Source organism: Ursus arctos, unplaced genomic scaffold, assembly GCF_023065955.2.
Source record: "Ursus arctos isolate Adak ecotype North America unplaced genomic scaffold, UrsArc2.0 scaffold_24, whole genome shotgun sequence".
NCBI classification, from domain to species: domain Eukaryota; kingdom Metazoa; phylum Chordata; class Mammalia; order Carnivora; family Ursidae; genus Ursus; species Ursus arctos.
In genome coordinates, this window is record NW_026622919.1 from 42,074,627 (window position 1) to 42,095,788 (window position 21,162).

Here is a 21,162-nt window from a genome sequence, read left to right on the forward strand (position 1 = left end):
GGCTGCTGCGTCCCTGGAGATGCCGGCGTCCCCTGGCTCTCGTGGCTGAGGCAGAATTTGGAAACACCAAGGTGGGGGATCGCTCACCTGCCGCTTCAGTCTCAACCCAAGGGGTGGGTCAGCTGTGATTTTCTCCACTAACTTTCCCTCCCATAAGGTGCTGTGAACCTAGAAACCAGAATTCGGGCAACTCAGAAAGGTCCCACCTCACTTACAATCGCTCCGGGTACATCTGGCTGGAGAATAAGAACCACGTTGTGTTCTCATGGTGTTTGCTTGATGGGCTTTAGGGTGGGGAATGAGTGTAGGAAAAAGTTCACCAGTGCCCCAGCCCCTGAGAGAAAGCTCAGGTTAAAGGTGAGCCTGCCCCCCCACCAAGCTGGAGGTAACTTCCGCTCCTCCCAGGCAGGGAGGGCTGGGCTTGGGGGGGGTGGTGTTCCAGAACTGGCTTTGCAGCCGCGAGGACCAAGGTCCTTAAAAAATGCAGCAAACCCAGGCAGCTCTGTGTCAGGCCGTGGAGGAAATGAGGACACTAAGGAGTTCTCCCCAAACTTCACTTTAGCTGCCCTCCCAAGTCATTTGCCAGAGCCTCTGTCAAAATAAATATTGACTGATTTGACTTCCATTTCTCGTCCTTTTCCCATTTTGATAGCAAGTCCAATGTCAACACAGAGGGCCCATACCTACTCACTCCTCTCCACTCCATTCCCTGCGGCTCCCACAGCCATACCTACAGTCAGCCACTCTTTCTGATAATCTACAAGTTAGTTGCTCTGAAGGTGTTGGGGGGGTCAAAGGAGGAATATGAAATAGTCTCGAGCCTCAAAAACCTAGCACTCTTGGAGGAGACAGAAGGCAGATGCATTGTATGGTTCGGCGTCATCACGAAGGCCCTGCCGTGGCTGGGTTCAACTCTGGGTCATGCTCACATTCCAACTCATGGCTCTGGGCCTGAGCAGACGTGCTTCTCTGACCAGGCACAGCTCCAAAGGCCCCCCGAGGGCCTGGGACCCTGGGGCCCCTTCCCAGGTTTCCCTTACACAGATCTGGCCTCTCTGGCCTCTGCCGAGCAGAGCCTGCACAGCGCGGACGGCTATTCTCACATCTCGCTGTGACGGTGGAGCTTGGGTAATGCAGGGATGAGGAGGGGGCTCTCCCACACATGAGGCACTAAGGATGCTGAAAATCTGGCGAGGTCAGGTTTGGGAGAGCTTTTATCCAACTTCATAACCCAGGGAGCCTCAGACATGCTGACTGTGTTTGGGACCAGCTTGAGAGTCTAAGCAATCATGCCCCCAGACTCATCAGTTACCCAAGACAGAGAAGACATGACCTGCAGACCATCCCCGGGTCAGAGCCTCCGCTTGTGGCCCGTGATACTGACCCCCTCCATTCTGGTAACATATGTAGGGAAAGCGCCAGACGTTGCCCAGGTCCACGGCATAGCCAATGACGGAGAGGAGGAAATCCATCTTCTTGCCCCACGTCTCCCGGTCCCCTTCATGAACCTCGGCCACCAGCGCGGTGGTGGCAGCCGGAATGGAGTGCCGAGTGTCATCTCCGGCACCCGGGCTCGGCACCGCTGAGTACCCGTTGGAGATGTGGCCAGACTCCACCTTATCCTCGGGGACAGGGACACCCTTCTGCAGAACTCCATTTTCCTGACAATCTTCTTTATCCTTACACACCGACTGCTCCTTCTGGGAATTTAAGGGCGTGGTCTCCATCCTGTTGGCTAGGAGATGACAGTGACACCCATCTGCTGAGGACCCGAGCCGACTTCTCTGCGCTCAGCTCTGTGGATCTCCTCGGAGCTTTGTATCAATGGGATTGAGAGCTCTGTTGGAAAGGCACACAGCAAAGGGAGAACAGAATTATGCATTCCACTGTCTTTGGTATTAACTCACCGGACATCGTAAATGACATGAATTAATGGGATTACAAATGCATCTGTCAGTCGTGAAACATCCTGTTTGCTATACGGCCGTCAATAAAATCAACTACAGCTTTCAACCTAGACACGGTATCAAGTCACAATCAAGTCATCTCAAAAGGAAAAAAACCAGACCAACAAAACAAACCAGACCAGACAGCAAACCACCAGGTCTTGCATCGGCTCTAAGAACAGAGTACTGACTTCATCTGCGGGACTGGAATTGCATCCTGGAGCTTACCAGTCCCTCAGAAGAAGGTAAGAAGACGGCTTGCTTCGCCAAAGCTCTGCAGAGCTCTTACCTTGTCCTGGATGCTGTGCTGGGAAAAGAAACACAAAGAAAGAAGCAGTCGCTGCCTGCAAATAAACGAGGACAACCCTAAAACCGTTTAAGCTGAGCATGCCGCGTATTTTACAGAAATTATAGGTATAACTTTAAAAGGACAAGAGCAAAGGCACCCCTCGCGCCTTAGCTGTGGACTTTTCCCCTCTTCCTGTGGCCCAGCCCTTCGAGATTCCAGCTGCTTCTGGCTGTGTCCAGTCCATCTGTGCTTCGCCGAGCTGTGTTCGCAGTGTGCCCCTGCAAGACCGCCCGGGCTTGGAAGGGCCCTGCTGCTCACCGTGCGTTCTGCCTGCCTCTCCCAGCAAGTCCTGAGGCAGGGGATCTACCTGTTAGGCGGCTACAGTGGGCCGGCGGGGAAAGCCAGAAGAGCCGGGGAGAAGGGCATGCGGGTTCCAGACGTCAGCATGGCCGGTGTCCCCGTCCCCACGCAGTCTGGTGGGGAGGGCTAGCCGGGGCCTCGGTGTGGGGAAGTCAGCGCAGCAATCTGGACCGAGGCCTCACACGTCAAACGTGGGGCAGAAATCCAAGCCCTCTTGGACTTTAAACCTGTGGCCTGTTATAAAGTAGTAAGGAGCCAAGACCTTCCAGCTAACTTCATTTCATCTGGGCCTGAACTTTTCAAGCTCTTGAAATAGTCTGGGAGTTTCTGCTTAGCTCAGGTCGAGATGTCTAGGGATGACTGCTGTCACTATTCACAATGGCAAAGATCTGATATTACCCCTTCAAATCCCACAGTGGGAGGACGGCTAGAAATGGATAGCTAAAATAATGGCACTGTCTGTCTCCTACCTCTTTGGGGCTTTCATTGATTAGATCTTAACTATCCACACGTCAAGGGTGAAGATAAAAATGCAGCGAAAAATGAGACCACAAATAGGTTCACACCGATGATTATGTACACGAATTTGGGCAAGGATGAGAAATGAACACGAGGGGATGCAAGTTATTAGAGCTCTGTGTTCGTTGGGTTCTTTTTTCTGTGAAGTAGAAAATGAAAATTTAAAAGGGATTGATTGCTGCCGAAAATATTACAGCAACAAGAGAGAGACCAGCTCTTTGGGTCTATGGTGTGTAAGTAAGGGGCCGGGGTGGACGTCCTGGGTTCTACGCTACCCAGCTGCTTGGCCCGACCCCTGACCCTACCCCGGGCTCAAGGATGCAAACACCACTCAGAGAAGAACATGAATTTCTGATGAAGAGTGATCTAGATAAAACCCCACTGTGCTGGTCTCTATGCCGCTCTCCAGTCTCTCCCAGTCCCCGCCCGTGGACTTTTCAGATTAACCCCCCTTTCTCTCATTCACCGTAAGTAACCATGTACCAGGCCGAGGGATTTTTTTAAAGTTCATAATTTTTTCGAGAGATGATGCAGTGTCAGTGTAGGTAAATACACAGCTGAATTAAGCCGGCACTTTGTGGTCTCTGACTGTGTTGTTTGAAGAAGGCCTCTGCCCTTCCCTTTGGCCTCTATCAACGGCGTGTTCTCCACCTTAAACACTGACGAACTTGAAGGCCAGATGACAGAGATAAAGAGCTTTACCACGGGCAGCCCGATGGCACCCAACGGGCAGAGCCTGCCCTTGACCAAGGTTCCTCCTCCCCCACCTTTCTTTCTCCACCTTCAAAATTCTACCCCGAGTTTTCTGCAGGCACTTCTTCCTATCCGGACACCACCTTGTTGCTCTCATTGAAAGTGCAGCTCAGGGGCGTCCTGCCCGCTCAGTGGGTGGAGCGCACGACTCTTGATCTCCGAGACGTGAGTTCGAGTCCCAGGTGAGGTGTAGAGATGACTTAAAAAACAACACGAAACACTGCAGCTCAAAGAGCAGCTGTACCCTCCAGTCTTTCTCTGGCACATCCCCCACGTCCATGGGAGGGGCACGTCACCCACCTCCAAAGAACATCGTGGTTGGGGGAGCAAACACTTAGCCATTCTAGTGACGCTATCACCTTCCTCACGCTGGGGTCTAGTGAGTTGTTCTAGGATTCCTGTACTTTCTCCCTTGGGGCGTCCTGCAGGGAAGCTGGAAAACGTGTGTGTGTGTCGGTGAACTTTTTGGGGCAATGTATGTTCTTCAGTATCTTCAGGGGTTCGTCCCCTAAGGCAACTGATCTTGATCTCTTGGCACCTGTCCCGAGCGGCTCCTGGAAGAATAATGCGCACGTCTCTATTTTTCTTCTGAGCATTACAAAGACCTTGTTTCCTGAAATATCCCCCAGTACTTTTTTTTTTTTTAATTGCATCAACAGGCTGAAATGGCCCACGTCCTAAGAAAGCCTGTTAAGAAGGCTCCTTGGCTGACTCATGACTTCAGGCTGGCCTCTCTCCAGCCAGCTCCGGGCTCTAGCACTCCTGATCACAGACCCTGGGGTACAAACGTAAGTGACAGCCACCCAAAGCCACCAAACGGGCAGGAGGCGCACATCTCCTTTTTTTCTGCCTCTCCCAGTTGGAAGAAAGGTCCTCCTGGTGACTCATCCAGTTGGCCAGGAGACGACGACGGCCTGGCCTGGACCCCCTTCTGCTGGCGGGACGCTGCCCGTGGCTCCCACTCTCCTTTCCTGCTTTTCTGATTTTACAGAGCAACGGCCACCTTTTCTCCTGAGACCAGCAGGTCACAGTTGAGAGCAGGCTGCTCCGGGAATATAGAAGTAAGAGTTAAGAAAATTGGCTTCTAAGAATGTTCTCTTAAAAGCTTTCTTTTTTAAAAAGATATTTTTATCCCGCTGGGTGAAGATTGCAAACGAGGTCAATATTACAGTGTGACCTCCTCCAGGCAGCGTTTGAGTTTCTCCATGGCCAGAGAAAGCCCCAGAAACCTTCCTTTGCACCTTGAACATGGGCTCTTGCACCAGGCTGAGCGGGTGAGAGGCTGGGGGTGGTGCCACATCACCCTGCTGCTCGCTGGGATGACAGCCTGACACGTGGGACCCTCACCCCCGCATCTCCACACATGGGCAGCAGCACGGTGGTGTCTGGCGGGGGGGGGGGGGGGAGGGGCGCTGCCAGCCCGCTTCTGTTCTCGCTCCTGCTTCCTCTCAGCCCAGGGGGTGGGCTAAGTCCCTCCGCTCCCCTCCCCCACCCCAGGAGAAAGGATTGTTTCTATTTAAACTTCTTCTGATCAAATCTCCATTTCTCGTCCCACAAACTCTCTCTGTAGCCAGGGGAACCAGTATCGGAACAAGCATGTAATTACAGCGATTAGTCATGAAACCACCCAGACCTTTGGAAATGTCCGTGACCCGACTTGTCTGTTTGACGTCCGTCAGCACGCTCTAAGCAGAAACACTATAGAAAGTTTGTACTTTGACTTCACTTGTTGAGATCAAAGTGAGTTCATTTCTCAGGACACTCAGTTTTCATTTTCAAAAACCGCAGCAAACCCAGCACGAACAATGGGTGTATCACGGGGAACAGATTAATTATAGGTCCTATGGCCAAGTGGCAGTTCGCCTTCTCTCTTCCGAGAGGGAGTCTGGAGTTCCCAACACCCGCCCCCCCGCGGCCGGGGTGGGGGGCGAGAGCGATGACAAAGCTCTGGTGTCCACTGATGGGGAGCCCTGAGCCCGGCCCCCGCCACGCAGCAATGCCAATTCTGCAAAGACATTCCGTATACCTACTACGTGCCAGGCTCTCGGAGGCAAGTCAGGCGCCGTCCTGCCCGCATGGAGTTCCTGGCGCAAGGCCAAGCTCCGACTGTGGGAACACAGTCCTTATGCTGAAGGAAGGAGGGGCAGGTGGTGCTCGAGATGCCCGTTGCACATCCCATCGTAAACGGAGTTTTCGGCCGGCCTGACGCAGCACGTTTCTGCAGCTCACACTTGTAGCCCCAGGGTGCCTTCAGAGTCGACAAGACTTCCTTTGTCCCTGTTGCTCAGCTTCTCCCGAAGGAGCCGGGATGTGAGTGGTTCTGACTCACCGTGGCCCGCAGCGTAAGACAGTGGTTTGTACGTGGACCCAGAGGGACTCACCTTTCAAACAAAACAGACTTCACCGTGTGAATGGGGAGGGCAGGGGAAATCCGTCTGTTTTTGGACACAAGGGGTAGAAATGAACACCATTTTCCCAACCAAAGGATTCTTTGTGTGAGATGGTCGGACAGTTCAGGTTTTTGGAGAGGGATTAAACAGTTTATAATCCTTAGGGCCGCTGGGGCAGTTATGATGAGAAAGGACAAGGGTCTCTGTCCAGAACTTTCCCTGCCTGGGAGAGGGGATCTTCGAACTTCTCTGCACACAGAGTGTAGAATACAGAGGATGAGCCGTGTGTGGTGTGGTTGACATCGCCCCAGAGGCTGGGCAAATATACAACGGATTATTTATCTTGACGTCAATAAAAAGAAATGGGTTTGGCCTAAGTCGGCCTAGATAGCCCTTCTCTAGTGAACGTGGCCGGCTGAGCCTAGACCAACCACCTTCCGGAGGCATCATGTAGCTGCTGTCGTGCCCACACCTCGTGGCTCACTCATCTGCCCTGGAACCCCTGACCCGCCGCCGACTGGCTATGTGACTTTGGGCAGGTTGCTTAGGCTCTCTGAGCTTTCACTTCCTGGCGTGTAGAACCAGACCATTAACACCCCTGCTTCCTAGAGCTGAGGTGGGCAATGAGGTGTGACGGATGCTTCCCTCAGTGGCTAGCACGTGGAAACCTTCAATAAATGACAGGGAGTCAATGGCCAGTGGGCCACCACACGTGCGCAGCCCATCCCGCCGTCGGGCTTACACGCCAGTCAGGGGGACGGGGCCCAGAAGCAAAGCGACTCCACCCCCTTCCACGGGCCCTCCCTGACTGTGCTGGTTCCTCTCAACCAGCTCCTCTCCTTGGGGTCACTGGGAAAGCTGTAACCGGCAGATTCCTGGGCTGCTGTCCCAGAGATCCATGTGGGTGCTGCATGCTTAACAGGCGCCCCAGGTCATCAGGGGCAGGTGGGCCACCGAGCGCACCCAAGTGTATCCCTACCCCACGCCGTTGCTGCCCCAAATTATCCCGTGTCCTTCGAGGCCTGGCTTAAGTTTCCACCCACCCCCCTCCACGAAGCTTCACTCACCCCAGCCCAAGATGACCTCTCTCTACTCTGTACGATTACTAATATGTCATTCATCACTGATTATTGCGTATTATTAGTTACCCTTTTATGTCTGTTTGCTCTGGATGCCCTGGCAGCAGGGGCCATGGCTCATATATCCCTGGGCTCACATACTTGCACAGCTGCCAGCACGGAGGTCCTATTTCGGGTTCCCTGGGTGCAGGGCCCAGGGAGCCCCAGCCGCTCTCCTGGCAGTTTTGAGCCTCAGGCGAGGCACTACCCTTTCGTCCCCGGGGTCCCATTCTCAGGGGCCCCTCCCCACCCCTCACTCTTTGGGAAGATGTCTGTGCATCTTGGTGGGGGTGGGGGGAAGGGAGAAATGTCACAACATTTTCATGGACTATGGACTAGAAAAGACGGACATGTCTGGGATTAAAGAAGAGTCCGGGTTGTGCTTTTAGACTGAAACAAGTACCAGCAGGCACACCCATCGGCGGTCTGTGCTCCAACGTTCATTTGTGAGTTGCTCGTTTGGAACGTGGAATGTATTTTCTACCTACCGAAATCAATCTTGTAAACGGCAGTCAGCCTCCCACACCAGCTTACAGAATCCTAGTTTGCCTGGAAAATAGGGAAACATCTAAAATGTGGGCTGTGGGACACGGCGTTGTGAGGTATGACGAAAGGGGGTACGGGGACAATGAGGCTGATTGGGAGGCATCTATCGTCCGTCCTTTCTCTAGCCTAACGCTCTTTCTGGTTCTTGAGAAAAACGAAGTTTCAGGAGAGGACAGGAAGTGGGGAGCCTCTCAGGCCCCCGAGAGCCGGAGAAGGTGAGGACACACACTTGTTATTACATTGAACCACAGTGTGATAAACCCACAACTCACAACGTTTTGCTGAAAACGAAACTGCAGCCTCTGTGTTTCTGTGTGGACACGGCCAGGAAAGGACTCGGGAAACTCAAACGGTTGATGCGTTAGGTCAGGCGGGATGAGGAGGGTCACTTACACCTTTGAAACCCTCCTTTATTGTTGTCGTAATGCAATTCATGCCATAAATAGAAATCAAGATCGGAAAACGTGGCAGCATTTCCAAACACAGATGTTCTCTTCTTTAATACGGCGTATATCGTGAAAACTACTTTTGTGTAAAACAGACATGATTAGACCCACAAATGGAGCCAAGAGGGGGAGACGGGGGGGGGGGGGGCGGACACAGGCCCCAGCCCCTCCCCCTCCCCGGGGAGAGGGTGTTAGGAAGTGACAGTGGATTTATCTGTGGCAGCTGAGCAAAACAGAGAGAAGTAGGAAGGGGGAGAAAGGGATTTGAAGTGGAATTAAGTACGATGGGAGTGCTGGAGGCAAGGGGAAAGGGGAAGCTGGGCCTGTTTCTCCGGTGGGGCAGGGAGCTGAGCTGAAGCCTGAGGTCATCAAGCCGCAGAGTGCCTGCGGCCACGGAGGCCACAAGATGCTTATAATTTAGGGACTGTTGCTTGAAGGGACCTCTACTCTTAGGTTGAGAAGTTCTGAAATGTGCTCTACCATGTGTGACACACGCAGTTTGGGGACATTCATGACAATCAGTTCATCGTTACACAGTAATGATGATCCAGGCCTCAGAGGCACAGAGGTGAGGGCAAGAGGTGGTTTCCGGCCCCTGGGCGTCCGCGGTCTCCAGAAGTAACCCTCTATGCTACAGAGGACACCATTGAGAGAGTGGGGGAAATTGAAGTAAAGACTGTGATATTTGTATATTTGATAATAGTTTCTCAAACTGTGTCCCAAATGTGATAATAATGGGGCTCTGCTTATGTAGGTGAATGTCCTCGTTCTTAGGAGAGAAGAGGTGAAGTATTTACATGTCCGCAAACTCTCGGAAGTTCAACAAAAAATTGTATTATATATAGATTGTATCCCTGTTACATGAATTATGTTGCACATATTATACAGAATGGATCAAACTATATATATTACATTTGCAAAAATTAGAGCCAGTGCACACACAAACATGACAACATGGTAATGACTGGTGGCTCTGAGGGAAGGTTCACCGGACCCTTTCTCTGACTTTTCAGTTGAAATGTTTTAAAAGAAAAAACTGGGGGGAGGAAAATCATTCTAGTCTTAGGAGCACTGGGAAACCTCCAGTCAGTCAGACGTCCCTGCGGCCCGGGGCTCGCCCAGAATAGCATATCTCCTTTCTCCTCTCTCCTCTCTCGGGGCAGGGCCTCCCTCCCCTTTCCTCCGGCCCAGCTCCTTTCCTCTGAAACAAGGAAAAGAGCCAGCTAGCTTGATTAGGGTTTAAAAACAACACACCCAGGGAGAGGGAAGAACAGAGGTGCAGGAAATTCAAGTCCCAGGCCTGGCTGAGCCCTCACGGCCACGACCATGGCCACGCATGAATTGCAGTAAACCACAGGGGACTTGGAGCCCTTCCAGCTCTGCCCCTTCCTACTGTCGAGGGAGTCCCTTAGTTACAGAAAAAAAAATGTGTTTATTTTATCTTCATTCAGCAGCTCGGTAGTAATGGAAATAAAGTGTTCTTTTTTCTTTGAATGTGCCCAGAAAAAATGACACAAAAACACAAGAAGGCACAGGCCGGCTGACTCGCTCCCTCTAATCCAGCCCGCCTCCCAGCCTCCAGCTCTGGGCTCTCCCAGATCCGCCACTTGGCCTTGTCGCCACCTCCCCCCCCGCCCCCACCCCACTTCTTCCCTCCCTACCTCAAATAACGGCATAAAGAGCTGGACCTCAGGATCCCAGGATTCCTTCCCCATGCCATCTCCCACTTGTCAGTGCCTGGAGGCCCTGGCCACCGGGCTGGTTCTGGGACATGACCTCCATGTCTCCACACTGCTGGGGTTCATCTCTCGCTCTGCAGTCCAGGGGGATTCGGGGATTGCTGAAGGGATATCCAGTCCCAGCTTTTAAAAAGCCTATGGTTTACGGGCACCTGGCTGGCTCAGTCAGTGGAGCATGTGACTCTTGATCTCAAGGTTGGGAGTTCGAGCCCCACATTGGGTGTAGGGATTACTTAGAAATAAGATCTTAAAAATCAAATCAAATAAATTAATTAAAAGTAAAAAGCCTCGGGGCTCCTGGGTGGCTCAGTTGGTTAAGTGTCTGCCTTTGGCTTGGGTCATGATCCCGGGGTTCTGGGATCGACCCCGCATCTGGTTCCCTGCTCAGTGAGGAGTCTGCTTCTCCCTCTGCCCCTCCCCTGCTTGTGATATCTCTCTCTCTCAAATAAATAAAATCTTTTTTTTTAATAAAGATTTTATTTATTTATTCGACAGAGATAGAGACAGCCAGCGAGAGAGGGAACGCAAGCAGGGGGAGTGGGAGAGGAAGAAGCAGGCTCATAGCAGAGGAGCCTGATGTGGGGCTCGATCCCATAACGCCGGGATCACGCCCTGAGCCGAAGGCAGACGCTTAACCGCTGTGCCACCCAGGAGCCCCTCAAATAAATAAAATCTTTTAAAAAAAAAGCCTTTGGCTTAAATACCCACTAACAAGTACCATTGGTCCAAGGTTGGGTGGGAGCCAGGGAGCTGCTGCCAGCTTCCAGGGGAGCCCAAGGAAAGGAGAAAATCAGGCAAACTGCCTCGTGCTGGCCTCATCTCTACACATTTCGTCACCACATAGACACGGGGCTGGGCGCACACTCCCTTGGTCTAAAAACATGTTATCGACATCCGGTAAATGAGCATTCATCCGCCCATGCCCTGACAGCCAGCCCCGGTCAGGCGGAGGGGTGCCCCTGCACAGAGCCGTTACTCAGAGATCGTTTCCGAAAATGGGCCCAAGTCAGTACGATGAGCGGTGCCTAGAAAGACGGGGGCTGTGTCAGCCTCTGGTGGGTCTTGTGCCCACCCTAGAGAAGCAGGTCACCCTCTGCTCAGGGAAAATCACCTCTGCCAGGTGTCTCCTACAGGCCACTGTCATCTATTTTCCACCTGGGTTCCTCCTAGAAAGATGACCGTTTTCTTTCCTTAGGGTACTAGAAGGTTAAGCCCAGAGACTAATTCCCCCCAGGAGCAGGGTGAGTAAGTCTCACTTGCCCCAGGAATGGAGAAGTGCGGAATTTATCAGATCTTGGACTCCACACCCAAGCCTGTTGCTGTTACGTGGAACACCACAACCTCGGAGGACCACAGCGATTGGCAAAGGCTCGGTGACTGGGAAGAAAAGGGGCACAGCCCAAATCTTACTGCCCGGAGGCCGTTTCCACCGCACCACACCCTGGGCAAGCTGCAAAGAGGATGTGGCGACGGGGGACTCAGGCTCCTGTTGCCTGTGGGTGGTTGAGGCACAGGACGTGACTTGTGCAAACCTCTGCCTTTGAGTGGTGTCTGGGGTCCCCAGAGGACCCTGATTTGATGGCAACATCTGGGTAGAGCCCCAGCACTCAGGCATTTTGCAGCATCATTTCAAGTCGTGTTTGCTTAAAGCAGAGAGATTAGGGGCACAGTCACAGAAGGAGCGGCGGGGACTCAGACATCATGTTACGCAGGGCCCCCCCTTCCCCTCACTTAGAGCTGAGCAGCTGACCTGCGATGGGAAGGACTAAGGCGTGAGGTACCTTCTGACGGAGAAATGACTGCATGATTTTCCCTTTGGTCACACAGGCATCTTTCTTCAAAAAAGTCGAATCATGACCATATCCTATGGATTCATTAAGCCAAATTGAAATTAAACTTCTTCAGGCAGCCCTGCCTTTGTTCTCTCAAATGAAACCATTTGATGACTACGAAGGAGAAGGAAATGCCCCTTACTGGCTTAATTTCTGGAATCATCTGCGTTTCTCTTCGGAAGGGGACATCGGGGATGATTCTGCAAGCCTGCCCTCGGTGACGACCGTCTCCAGCCAAGCACCCCACCCCACGGCCACGTCGCCCATTCGTGAAACCCTTGGACATGCTTCTCCGAGTTTCATCAAAATTCTCGGACAACTCCCAGAATCCCCCAAAGAGACATTTTTGAGGTTTTGCTGATTCCATTAAAACTTCAACATCATTCTGTCCCCACCCTCACCCCTCTGCCCACCCTTAGTATATGTTACTTAAGCAAGAGCCCCGAAGAAATGGGTTTAAGTATCTGTGCTGCTCTTAGATTCCTGAATGGCCCGCACGGATCACTGGCGTGCTGAGGGGCCTTCCGGTTAATCGTGAAGCAGCCTCAGTCTGCTCTTGTTCAAGTTCAGTGAAAAAAAGAGAAGCCTATGCACAAAAATGGCTTGCTCAGTTTGCACCAGCCGCATCAGAACCTGGCTCTCCTCACCCCCACCCCAGTCTGTGGCAGGAAAACCACCTTTGGGCATCAGTGGCACCACGCAAAAGCAAGGAATGGGACAGAGTGAAAGCTGTGTGTTTCCCTCCACTGCTCAAAACCCAAACGCTAATGCCACCCATAGTGCCCGCCCGTGTCATTAAACGTAAATCCCAATGTTGCTTTCTTAGACGTTTTTCCTATGTAACTGAAGGCAAAACACATTAAATATTTGATCTAGTCTTACCATGATGAGAGCTAGCAGGCTCATAAATAATCCACTGACCTGGTTCATTTTTCTGGACAAAACTGATCATAAAAATACACACACACAAGCGTTTGTAATGTCTGACTCTTAGAAATTCCACCCCTCTCAAATTCTTCAGAACCCCAACGGAACAAGACATCCTTCATGCAAAAGACCCAGTGCAGAAGGAAACGTGCTCCTTTGGGTTCTTCAGCTCCGGAGAGTGTTTTCAAAGACATACTTAAATGTACACATTTTCTTTAGCAATTGACGGTTACACAGTTGAACCGTGTCAAACAGCGCGTTGGAGTTGGAGTTTCCCATAAATTCTGAATGGCCCGTGAGAGGGCTGAGCGCGCACCGGCTCTGCCAGCGACAACCACCCAGGCGCACGGAGACTCGTCCCACTTCAGAGTCGGTTCAGAGATTTCTCTAGCTCTCGGGCATTTCTGTCAAGCAGCCCTCCCTGCAGACATGCCTTCGCGCAAAGCCACCTGCGCGCACGGCGGTAAGCGAGGACCGAACCGCAGGCGCGAGTTGAAACTAGAGCAACTTTTCCCCACGCGCAGGGCAGCGCTTAGCCCCAGCCCGTCTTCTCAGGGTCTCGCTCTGGTCCCCAGGCCATCGGAACAGCCTCCGCGAGCCCTAGACAAAGGAGCCCTCCGGCGCCCGCAGTCGCCTCGGCGCTCGCCCCGTCCCCGCCCGTCCTCCCGCCGAGGAGCCCCCCGCGCGGCGCACGCCCGCCCGCGCCCGCGCCCGGAGAGGCCCCGCCGGATGGGGTGCGGGCAGCGGCGCGGATCCGCAGCCCGGCGAGCAGACCCACCTGCCCGGAGTCCGTGGGGAGGCTGGTCCGGGGCTCTCCGAGGCGGGGCGACCCTCGCGCCCTCGAGGCACCGGGGGCGCCGCTGCCTGTGCCGGAGCTGGCGCCCGAGCGGCCGTATTTGTACTCTCGTTCCCTCACATGGTCTGATCGCTAGATATCCGCCGCCAAAGAGCTCTTTAAGGATTTTTGCGTCACTTTGGGCCTCAGAAACTTTACGTTTCCGCGTGGTCGCGTCTCCGCGTTCCCCCCCAGGGTGGGGGTGGCCGCCCGGGCGCTGCCGCGGGGTGGGGGGCTGCGCCGTGCGGGGGGGGGGCGGGGGCGGGGCCCCAGAGGCCGTGAGGGGCGTCCTCCCTCCCTAGAAGGGACAGTGCTCTAGGAAGCTGAGAGCCCAGGGCGGCGGGGGGAGGGGGGGCGCTGGCAGAAGCCTAGCAGAGCCTCGAATCCCAACTCGCTCGTTCTCACCTTTCGAGGGACCGGGCCGCGCCACAACCGACAGCTATATTTCCGCCCCCACCAATTGCTCCCCAAGTCGTGTTTAGTGTTCTGCGCAAAATCACTCGTTCAGAGCGACCTTTCTGGGCCACTGACACCTGCCCATCACTCCCACCCGGAATGCTGCTCTGTTTTTCTTCCTAGGACTTAGCCCCTGGCGTTCCTGGGGTTCATCTGGTTCCGCCGTGGGCTGCGCGCTTGGCCAGAAGGGACCAAGTCTAGTAACTGGCGGTCCCCAAGGCCTCCAGCAGTGCACACCTGGGGGCTCACAGTATATACTTGCAGACAGAATGAATGAACGAAGAACTCTTTCTCATTTTGTCAACAAACCACACTTCAAAGCCGTATCAGAGTAGTGTCGGGGTGGTGAGCTGCCCAAGAGGATATGCCTGTGGCCTTGCTGGAGTCCAGAAGTTCCTACAGTATTTTAATTATCTGAAGAGGTTCAACAGAAGCGCATTGTTTTGAACCAGGTGAAAATATTGCTTTGATAGTGTTTTTAAAAACTTAAGTATAAAAATGAATTTCACGTTATTTGTTGTATTAGCTATTCAGTAGTGGGTTTTGGGTTTTTTTTTTTAACATTTGAAAAGAACAGATGGAGTCCTTGCTTTGGGCTGTCCCTGCCGCAGAGATGAGAGGGTGCAGACTAACCCATCACCCTCCTCCCAAAGGCGGCCAGGGATGGAGCAAAGTAGAAGGAAGAAAGGAATTACAAGCTTTCAGCCCCTTTGTACTTGGAGGAACTGGGCACACACTCAGCTGGGTTCAGAAGGTGTCTGCAGGGCGCCCAAGGGCTCCCCAACCTGGGAGGAATCAGTGTGAGGCTTTGGCGCCACCTAGACGTCAGGGTGGCGATTGCAAGGGAGGGGGGCAGCTCTGGAGAGCCGGCCGGCAGTTGAGGCTGCAAAGCCAGGCTGGTGATTCCTGGGCAAGCTTGGGAATTTCATCTCGGGGCCAAATCCCCAGGCGGCAGGGGCCCTCATGGGTGCCTCCCCTTTGAGATGAATGAGTTGCTGCCCCCAGGTTCTGTTTGGCCTTCTTAAACTCATGTGTAAATGCAGTATGAACAAGGAACTACACAAATGTAGGGTGCAGCTCCACGGAGGGGGCAGGGCAGAACCAAGGGAGGAGGAGACTGGGGGGGGGGCACAGGCTGTGGGAGCAGTGGGGATGACTTTAGCCCTTGGCTAAGGTTTTCCCAAGTCTGTCCTCCACCTTGATTCCAACGTGGCTTTTTAACACCACTCCACAGTCTCACGGACCTGTTGACCCCGCCACTCCTGGCCTTCTTTCTAGATCCTAATACCCGTTTCTGCCCAGCCACTCCTGGGTGGGTTCTGCCTCCTTTGGTGCAGTGCTGGCCTAGAAAGTGGGGGTCCCACAAGCCTGGGTTAAATCTCAGCTCTGACCCTGTACTGTCTGTGTGGGTTTGTTCCCACACAGGGTTAGTTCCCTTAGCTCAACCTGTCCAGACTTTGGGTCCCTTGTGTGTAAAATAGGGATCCTATGAATGGTGGGCACCACACGGCTCGGGGGTGTGCAGAGCCTGACAGGTGCATGGCCCACCTCTCCTCCCGAGGGAGGCTTCCCCATCCTCTCTCTTTGGCCTCGGACCACCCAGGCCAGTCCTCTCTCCTCTTGCTCCCTGGCTAAGGGGGCACTGCTCTCGGAGACTGGAGCCTTCCCTCGCTCCTTACTGCCTCCCTGGCGGAGTCCACACAAAGTTACCCCCAACCGTCCATCTTCTCTCTAAACGTGTGCTTTCTCTTCGTCTTGTCCCCGGGGGTGCCCCCCTACACACACCACTTAGCCTCAGCTGCCCCACCTTCACTTCCACGAATCCAGCCCCTCTCTCCTCCCTAAAGCCAACCCTTCCCCATCGTGCCTCTCTGTCATTGCCACAACTGCCCAGTCATCTCCAGCAGCTGACTCTCTCCCTCTCGAAGATCCCCGGTCTGACTGCCCATCCTCCATCCACATGGGGGGGGGAGTGGACGGATGTCATTGTCTACTGCCAAGCAAGGGCAGCCCTGCACCCTGGCCAGTTGTCCATGTCCATCATAGCTCCTTCATGCCCGGGACACCTGCTCCATGCCAGGCGGAGGAAGACACAAGCCCCGCCCTCCAGAGCCAGGCTGAAGGGCTGTGCTGGACGTGGGCAGCAGCAGGGAGCCCGGAGCTGGAGAGGCGCAGGGAAAGCGGCGGTTCCAGAAGGATCCTGCGGTGCAGCAGGGGAGCAGGGGCGCTGGAGGCACCGGGGTCCTCAGAACGCAAGGTACAGACAGGGAGAAGGTGGAAGTCGGAAACCAGGAGAACCTGTGAGGCCCAGCGACTAGGCTGGTGGGTCAGGAAAGCCATGGGGCTGTCGAAGATGCCCCGAACCTGGCCAAACCTCGGTGACCGTGACCAGGTGAAGAGCCCTGCCGGGTGACCGTGGTTCAGTAATAATTTCTCTCAGTTCCACCAGCTCTAGCCTCTGCAGAGGGAGAGACCTCACCACACATAGGCACCCACGTTCTGGGTGTCTCAAGGCCCAGCAAACCGTTCCCTTGTGGAGCCAGACCAGGAAAAACCCTATAAGGCCAAACCTGTCCCTCCAGAAGTCCTGGGGCCATCCGTCTGTCCTGCCTCCATTCTGTTTAACACAATAATGGAAGACAAGGCCCACCCTTCTTCTGGGCCTTTCCTCAGCATTCCCAGCCCTGGCAGTGTCTGCCTGAGCCATCCCTTCCAAAGCAGCCCGCCCCTCGGTTTGCCAGGGAGGTGACACAGTTTGGGCAACACTCTTCACCACGCTTAGCCACAGGCGGAGTCCGGCACCTCGAGGGCAGGATCTGCCGCCCCTGGGAGGCCGGTGCTCATGCCCTCAGAGGGCCGGGTCCGCGTTCCCCTGCGGCAGCCCGTCCTGGATCCAGAAGAAACGAGGAAAGGGCCTGGAGGGGCAGCCGCACCGGGAGTGCCAGGAGCGGGCACGGGCCAGGGCTGGGGCAGGCATGGGGTTGAGCGGACGCTTTGGCCACCTTTCCTGGCCCCTTCGGTCCCGTTCCTGGGGAGCCCCCTGCCTTGGACAAACCAGCCCTCTTCCTCCAGGTCCGACAGCCACCGTGACGGCCCCGGGCTCTAGCTGTAGTATCTTTGAACCCGGATTTCTGATTTTCCCTTCCTTCCTACAGAATTCCCTCCTCTGCCTGTAAACACCCGGAGCTGGGGCCACGTTTCCGGGGGAGCTGGTTTGTCACCTCCGACCTTGGCAGAGACGTGGAAGCCGGGAGCAGCCCGGAGCCCCTGGAAGGGCCCCACGGGCCTGTGTGTGCGCCCCCGGTCCGCAGAGCCCGCGCACCGCTCCTCCGTGCGCGCCGCCCCTCGCCCCACGGCCCGACACCCGCAGGCCCCGCGCACGTGTGCGTGGCCAGGGACAGCCCCGAAATGCTCTTTGCTCTCGACGGACTCCGAGTGCCATTAAAACCAGGGCCCTGGGTAAACCCCGGCGCATGCGACAACGGTACCGCACCGCTGCTGGGGAGAGGGAGGCCGTTTCTCTGGGCTCCTTTGGGGAGGGTCACAAGATTGCTAAGTGAGGGGCGAAAGCAAAGCACAGAACAGGGGTTACCCGGTTTGCTGGGCAGGGGAAGGCTGATAATGCGTGTCGAAACCTAGGTATAGCCAAGTGAGGAAGAAGCGGGACAAGGAGGAGGAGGAGAAAAGAAAGAAGGAAGAAAAAAGCCGAGGGAAAGGCGGAAGGCAGGAAGACCTCCTGGGAGCCCCAGCCTTCCCACAGCAGAACCTGGGGGCACTCCCAGGGGCGCAGCCCTACCTCCCGTGATTCACACGTTTCCTTCCCACATGGGGCCAAGTTACCCAGCGCCACTGTAATACCGTCTGTTCCCTTAGGAAGGGGGCAAATATTTGCCCCGATTTCCTAGCGAGGATGCTGTGAGTCGAGAGGGCTTCGCTGGGGATGGGCTCAAGAGGGCCAGAATTATTCTTAGAATAATGCCTGTCTTGTGCTTCCAGACCCTGAGGTCCTCCTGCCAGTTTTCCTTTGCCGGCTTAAGATTATAAAACACTCGCCATCTCTTTGGCTTTTCTTCCCTTCTAGGAACCTGAGGATAACTTGTGCCTCTGTGCATAGGGAGGGCTCCCCTGGGTCTCTTCTTGGTGAGCCCGGCGCCCTCATCCACCACCCTCGCTGAGGTCTGTGGTCACTGTGGCTAGCAGCTAGTTTAAAACCAGTCAGCATTTCTTCCCTTCTCCAGTTCCAGCGCTTCTGCAGCTGTCGGGCACTTACTAGAAGACCTCACTCATATAAAGCCACCTTCTTTCCCCACTGGCTCACGTATAGACATCTTACGTTCCCAGCAGAATGATAAACTCCTAGAGAGGAGGGAGTTGTTTGGACCACAGAGGGCCCAGCACAGTACTGGGTGTGTCGGGGAAGCTCTGTGAGACTGGTCACTAATAAAAGCTACCATTTGGGGTGTGGCTCAGTCCGTTAAGTGGCTGCTTTTGGCTCAGGTCATGATCCCGGGGTCCTGGGAGCGAGTCCCCTGCTCAGCGGGGAGCCTGCTTCTCCTTCTCCCTTTGCCTCTGCCCCTCTACCCGCCCCCCCCCCCCGGCTTGTGCTCTCTCTTTCAAATAAATAAATAAATAAGATCTTAAAAAAATAATAAAATAGGGGCGCCTGGGTAGCTCAGTCGTTAAGCGTCTGCCTTCGGCTCAGGGCGTGATCCCGGCGTTCTGGGATCGAGCCCCATGTCAGGCTCTTCCGCTGGGAGCCTGCTTCTTTCTCTCCCACTCCCCCTGCTGTGTTCCCTCTCTCGCTGGCTGTCTCTCTCTCCATCAAATGAATAAATAAAAATTCTTAAAAAAATAATAAAATAAAAGCTACCATTTATGGAGCATCGACCAGACTTGTTCTACACATTGTCTTTTGTCCTTTTTCTACTTTATGGGTAACATGCAGTGTGGGCTCTTTGGCTGTATTTTGCTATAAGTGTTTTTAAAAATAAATGACAGTTTTCCTCCTTCTCAAGCTGTGAGTTTTCATATTTAATACACTTAATAGTGATTTCTCAATAAAAGTGGTATGGAGACTGAGGCTCAAAGAGGTTCAGGAACTTGTCCACGGTTACACAGACCCCAAGTGGCAAAACCAGCCTATCTGGTCCAAATGCCCTGCGCCCCCCCACGGTGCTGGGCTGATTTGAAAGGAGAAAGGTACAAGCAGTGAGAAAAGTGACATAACACTTTGTGGGTTTTCCCTCTTGTTTCTACTCTCCTCCAGTAAGTCACCTTCATGGAGTCTAGACCTTTCTGTGAAGCACTGAAATGAAGATCACGGAGACTTTGTTCTCCTGCTGCTTGTCCTTGTTGAGCAGGTTGGATAGGAAAGCAGACTTCAGATCTATGTATAAGCTTTTAATTGCGTATAGCTGTCAGAATATAGGGCATTTTCAGTCAGTCAGCCAATCAGTATTTACCGTGAGCCCGGCCCGGGAACACAGCAGTGAGCGAGACAAAGCCCCCGTCCTTGGGGAGCTGACAGGGAGTATCGACTTTGGGGGAAACACACAAGCATATAAATAGGAGCATTTCAGAGCGTGGTGAGCGCTGTGAAGAAAGTAGGCCCTGAGCACAGCAGAGAGGGACAGGCGTGGAAGGGAGGCAGCGGGGAAGGGAGGCTGGCTGTGCAGGTAAGGTGCTCAGGGGGGCCTTGACATGGCGCCACGACCGGAGTCCCAAGAAGCCAGCCATGCAAAGACCTGAGGGAAGAGCTTTAGGAAGAGGAATGGCAAGGAGGTGGGAGCGAGTGTGGTGCGTCTGAGGGACAAAATAGGAAGAGAAGAGTTGACAGGAGTGGAGAGAACAAGAAGGGAAGTGAGGAGGTTGCGTCTGCAGAGGTGGGCAGAGGCCACAACGGAGGGGGCTGAGGGCTCCGCTCACTGAATGTTCCAAGTAAAACTCCAAGGATTTCTTTTTTTTTTTTTTTTAAGATTTTATTTATTTATTTGACAGAGAGAGACAGCCAGCGAGAGAGGGAACACAGCAGGGGGAGTGGGAGAGGAAGAAGCAGGCTCCCAGCAGAAGAGCCTGATGTGGGGCTCGATCCCAGAACGCTGGGATCACACCCTGAGCTGAAGGCAGACGCTTAACGACTGAGCCACCCAGGCGCCCCCAAAGATTTCTTAACCGTGTTGGACAAGTTTGGACGAGGTAACCTCTAAGGTCCCCAGCCAGGGGAGACGCAGGGAGGCCAACAACTCTAAGTCAAGCACACTCTGGTACTTTCTACCAGGAGCCCACCTGGCCTCCTTTGCCCTATTCTTCTGAACTGCAGCTGATTTTTAAAACTAAGACCAAAAAAAAAAAAAAAAAACCCACAAAAAACTACAAAACTGTCATGGGGCAGCCTGAGAGATGGTTCCCAAGAGCCCTCCATCCACTTCAAGAGGAGTTATGGAACTCCAGCTTTTCTAGAAGGTAAGCAAAGCGAAAGAGAGAGCAATTAGCATTCAAGCTGTACCAAGAGAGAGGAGTGCGGGGCGTCCCCTGTCTTCACGGTCGGTCCCATTCCCAAGTAACTGCGGCTGGTGTGAACTGAACATTCCCTCCCTCCCTTTCTCCCTTTCCCTTTGCGGTACTGCGGAATTCGAAAAGGGCAACGAGGGGCGCCCAGGTGACTTAGTTGGTTAAGCGTCTGACTCCTGGTTTTGGCTCAGATCATGATCTCAGGGTTGTGAGACGGACCAGATCCGTGCTGGGCATGAAGGGTGCTGAAGATTCTCTCCCTCTCCCTCTGCCCACCCCCCAGCTCCCCTCCCCTCCCCCCTCGACCCCTCTTCCCCACCCCCCTTACTCTCTTTCCCTTTAAAAAAAAAAAGGGAAACAAAACAACTCTGGCTGGTTTATTCCTAGTTTTCAATCAAATTGTATCATAGACCCCGGGGAGGAAGAGTCAGCGTCATGAAGGGCAACAACGGTTCCAACAAGTTGTCCTAAGCACGGGAATGCTTATCTGGAATTA

The 21,162-nt window shown here is 54.0% G+C and overlaps 2 protein-coding genes across 6 annotated transcripts in view; one reads left to right on the top strand and one right to left on the bottom strand.

The window, feature by feature from the left end:
• Positions 1-13,916, bottom strand: part of SLC6A4 (solute carrier family 6 member 4) — a 34,972-nt gene extending 21,056 nt beyond the window's left edge. The window contains exons 1-2 of one of the 5 annotated variants that reach the window (XM_057318135.1): positions 13,644-13,916; positions 1,385-1,839 (exon numbers count right to left, since the gene is read on the bottom strand). In XM_057318135.1, coding sequence (XP_057174118.1) covers positions 1,385-1,727 — 343 coding nt within the window. In that variant the 5' untranslated portion in view covers positions 1,728-1,839; positions 13,644-13,916. Of the gene's footprint in view, positions 1-1,384; positions 1,840-2,553; positions 3,284-13,643 lie in introns of those variants that run through there. The other 4 variants (XM_044390760.3, XM_026517779.4, XM_048227010.2 and 1 more) reach the window with 4 other exon arrangements.
• On the top strand, positions 13,295-19,154 carry LOC130544705 (serine/arginine repetitive matrix protein 1-like). Its single transcript, XM_057317767.1, has 3 exons — positions 13,295-13,896; positions 16,237-16,413; positions 17,312-19,154. Exons 1-3 carry the CDS (start codon positions 13,295-13,297, stop codon positions 17,793-17,795), a joined length of 1,263 nt encoding a protein of 420 aa, XP_057173750.1. The 3' UTR covers positions 17,796-19,154.
• The last annotated feature ends 2,008 nt before the right edge of the window (positions 19,155-21,162 follow it).

Coding starts and splice junctions, on each gene's coding strand:
- LOC130544705 (XM_057317767.1), top strand. CDS start 13,295: ATGCCTTCGCGCAAAGCCACCTGCGCGCACGGCGGTAAGCGAGGACCG. Junction 13,897..16,236: donor TCTCCGCGTTCCCCCCCAGG/GTGGGGGTGGCC, acceptor GCTCCATGCCAG/GCGGAGGAAGACACAAGCCC. Junction 16,414..17,311: donor CGGGGTCCTCAGAACGCAAG/GTACAGACAGGG, acceptor TCCTTCCTACAG/AATTCCCTCCTCTGCCTGTA.